The sequence below is a fragment of the Branchiostoma belcheri genome, unplaced genomic scaffold, assembly GCF_001625305.1.
Source record: "Branchiostoma belcheri isolate BF01 breed outbred unplaced genomic scaffold, Haploidv18h27 scaffold34, whole genome shotgun sequence".
Classification (NCBI taxonomy): domain Eukaryota; kingdom Metazoa; phylum Chordata; class Leptocardii; order Amphioxiformes; family Branchiostomatidae; genus Branchiostoma; species Branchiostoma belcheri.
In genome coordinates this window covers 1462976-1467010 of record NW_017803954.1, presented here as the reverse complement: position 1 = coordinate 1467010, position 4035 = coordinate 1462976, and the positions used below count along the sequence as shown (strand labels likewise).

General features: G+C 40.7%; 2 protein-coding genes across 2 annotated transcripts in view; one reads left to right on the top strand and one right to left on the bottom strand.

The window, feature by feature from the left end:
- Window positions 1-590: 590 nt before the first annotated feature.
- Window positions 591-3509, bottom strand: LOC109475425 (pyruvate dehydrogenase protein X component-like). The gene is made up of 5 exons (XM_019776028.1): window positions 2299-3509; window positions 1731-1923; window positions 1161-1244; window positions 776-876; window positions 591-635 (listed from the first exon to the last, which is right to left on the bottom strand). Exons 2-5 carry the CDS (start codon window positions 1852-1854, stop codon window positions 591-593), a joined length of 354 nt encoding a protein of 117 aa, XP_019631587.1. The 5' UTR covers window positions 1855-1923; window positions 2299-3509.
- Window positions 1989-4035, top strand: part of LOC109475468 (methylthioribulose-1-phosphate dehydratase-like) — a 5566-nt gene continuing 3519 nt past the window's right edge. The window contains exon 1 of the mRNA XM_019776085.1: window positions 1989-2284. Within this exon, the coding sequence (XP_019631644.1) occupies window positions 2234-2284 (51 nt within the window). The 5' untranslated portion in view covers window positions 1989-2233. The remainder of the gene's footprint in view (window positions 2285-4035) is intronic.

Genomic DNA, 4035 nt, shown 5'->3' with positions numbered 1-4035 from the left:
GCCAGGTAACAGAAAGTATGGAAAGTCTAGAAAAACTACAATCCCTGGTCCACATTCTAACACTAGCCATACATGATTACTTGTCATGCCTGTACTCTCATCTGCCGAATAAATACCCCCCCCCGGAATAAACGTACCCCCGGACAAATCTTCAAAATCAAATAAACATACCCCCGGAATAAACGTACCCCCCGGAAAATTACCAAAATTGACGGGTAACCTGTGTCTCTTGTACTAAAATGCGCCCCTACTGATATATACGCAAATCTTTAACTGTTATTTGCAATTAGGAATTGAAATAGACAAAAAAAAGGGGCATTTAATATTTCGTATTTTGATAAGCACCACCCATGACAATAGAACATTCAGACGAATTTATGCACGCGGTGATTGCAAAAACCGGCCCAAAAATGACAAGTTTCTCGCTACAATACGCGTTTATAAACGTCTTCACGTCGATGATTTGTCAATTTTTTTCACACGAAGTTGAAAAAAATTACTGGTTTTCAAAAAATTAATAAACGTACTGTGCAAAATAAGAACGTACTGGGTGGATGTTAGGGCCCAAAAAAATAAACGTACCCGTATGTTTATTCAGCAGATGAGAGTACTGATAACATGTCTGCAATGAATTCCTGTTATGAAAAAGATGGTGAGCTACATTTACTACAGAAAGAATTTACAACAGACTACAACAAGAAAAACAACCCACTTCACCACTGCACTGCTCACCTATCATAATAACTACATTCAGAGATTGTTTGACAAAACTTACCAATATTTTGGCCATAACTCCATCATCATCAGCATCCATTGTGAGAGTTGCCTTGTCTGTCTCAATCTCACATAGTGCATCACCAGCTGCCACTGGGTCTCCTATGATGTATAAAGCCATGGATCCATAAGAAGCCCAATATGTTAACAGATGCAATTTAACATGTAAAACATGATCGTATCAGGATTTTACAATATAAAATAAGTTGAACCACAGTGCCAAAAAATAAAAGATAGTTAAATTTCTGACAGACTTTGGCCAATAATCATTTATTAATTTATGAGGCTGCTGTGACATGCTGAAGCAGCAGTACTAATATTAAATATACATGTATATTCAACCACATGTATAACATGTAGCGTTACATGTCATATGTGTGACAAACCTTCTTGTTTCAGCCATGAGATGATGGTACCGTCCTCCATGGTAGGAGACAGGGCCGGCATGTGCAGCTTTATGGGAGCCACACCTAAACACAGATTACAGTAGATGCATGATTCTTATTAGCCGTGGACGACTCTGGTACACCTTTTTGCATGATAATGCTGGTGAACACCGGCATTATCATGCAAAAAGGTGTACCAGAGTGAACACCGGCATTATCATGCAAAAAGGTGTACCAGAGTCGTCCACGGCTAGATTCTTATATATATTAAACACATAGAAACAAGTTTTTTTTTCAACTTTTTTTTTCCAGCATACAGCAACGTACATTTTGAGATCCAGGAGTAGAGAATGCGAGTTACAAAGTGCTTACAAAGTATGACTGGTTTAAATCCTTGACGACAAAATGATCGTGGTTAATGTTTCTTACTTAGATTGATGTTTAACTTCTAGGATGATGTAAGAATGTACAAATGTATGTATGTCAGAGTGTGAAATCTTGCCCCTCCTCCTACAAAGAAAAAAACATCTGTACGTGCAATAAAGGACTCCAGACGAGGAAACTACCCACCAAATACTCTGGTCGTCCCCCAGAAATTCCTGTACCATTCTGCGTGGCCTGCCGAGCGTCCTAAGGAGTGAGAAGGCAGAAGTTTGGTCCGACCTAACGTCCTCCACAGGACAGAGGACGCCATGATGGCCTTCTCTCCAACTCAACTCTCGCAAAATCTCGTGAAGGTTCTACAGAACTTTCCAGCGGAAAACTGACAAATCGGGACAGATTATGAGTCAGATGAGTACATATTACAATCAAGTATGTATTTTTAGATGCCACGCGGCGTACTTGTAAATGCAGCAAAGGTTATTCCTTGAAGAGAACGTTTATACAATGTGGTGCTCATGCTAATCACGTGACTATCATGAACGAAATTTGCCAAAGCAAGGCCACGGAGGCCACGGGGATGTCAAAGGTTACACGTGAGAGCCGCAGACACGGGAAGGTTCACAACAACAACAAGTTCACACAGGACAATGTTTAGTGGTAGAAGCATTTCTACAGGCCAAAGTTAAGTCATGAATGGTGCATCATCCCAACAACAGCAAGGAGCCATGTCAAAGAACAAAGTAGGTAACGTTACTATTATACAGGCTTTTCACTAGCGCCATGTTGGAGTACAGTGATGTCTGTTAAACATGCCAACATGCTGCTACTTAATCAATCTACCCGCCAACACCTGGTCACCGGGATTCAAATGGTAATTATCATGACGTCAATGAAAAGCCTCTATTGAGGGGCAGACCGAGGGGTAGACCATTGCACTTCAGGCACCGTGGCTATATACACCTCCCGCAGGCCTGGTCTCTCGCGCCAACATGGCTGCCGCGCCGTCCCTACTGAAGTTAGGGGACGAATTTCTCACTTGGGCAGAGTTTAAGGCAGCACTGGACAACTTTCAAGAAACAACACACGCTGAGCTCAGTAAGATCAGTAGCAAAAAGGTGGAAACTGAGAACAGGAAATTACCTGAAGGCGTCCAAAAGTTTCCGTGTGCTCATGTTTATAGAGCGGTGAAGTTTGGATGTATTCATTACGGGAAGCCGCGCCAGACAGGGTGGGGAATCCGGCCAAATCAGTCGTGAGTATACATCGATTTTTTTCTCATTGTAGCTCAGGAATTTCCCTTGGCTAGTTAAGTCACTCTTGAAGCCATACTAGCCACAATCCTTGGCCAGACCAAGCCTGTGGTGCATGTAGTGGGGAGGAGGGCAAATTTATGACTATTCAGGACTGGCGGGAAATTATGTGCAGGGCTCTCCCCAAGCAAATATTATGAAGCAGTTCCCTCTCTCCCCCAAATCCTAGAATTCTTCCCAAAATTTTCAAAATCAGGGTTTTTTCTTAGTATTTCCATGAAAATTCACAGAATTTTCATCATCCAATTAGTGAGAGACCCCTGGATGTGTTAACTGTTAATGTACACCATGAGCATGATCAAAGTAAATGTACGTTGACTTTGACGTGGTAATGATAATAGTCTTCCAAGTTTGTTCATAATAAACTTGAGAGAATTTCATCAGTATCTCAGAAATTTATTGGGACTAGACTACTACATTTAGTTACTGATAAAGTTTATTGCAAGTTCCTGCCCGGAAGGGTAATAGTCTGAAACTATAGCTATGTCTAAAACTATGTCTGAAGGGTTTGACTTCTCTTTTGTAGACCATGGAAGACGTAATGTCGCACTTTAGTAATAGTATAGACAATTAAGCCATGCACGTGCAAGTTTAAACTGTCTCAGTGAAACTGCGAATGGCTCATTAAATCAGTTATGGTTCCTTTGATCGTCACATCCTACATGGATAACAGTGGTAATTCTAGAGCTAATACATGCGGAAGAAGTGCCGACCTCACGGTCTGGCGTGCATTTATCAGACCAAGACCAACCCGGGGTTCGCCCCGGTCTCTTTGGTGACTCTGGATAACCCACCGGCGACAGATCATTCGAATGTCTGCCCTATCAACTTTCCGGTTATGTATATAAAAGACAAATAGATTTTATATACACACCGGCTGTGTATATAAAAGACAAATAGATTTTATATACACACCGGGTGTGTATATAAAAGACAAATAGATTTTATATACACACCTGGTGTGTATATAAAAGACATAGATTTTATATACACACCGGGTGTGTATATAAAAAGACAAATAGATTTTCTATACACACCGGGTGTGTATATAGCCACGTTATCGAATTACCTGTATAATGTCCTTGGTTTTACTTGACTTACTGTACATGCAATTAGCATTTGAGTATGATTTTCCAACTTAATATTACCATCTATCATTCTATGTTTGATATCTCTTGTTA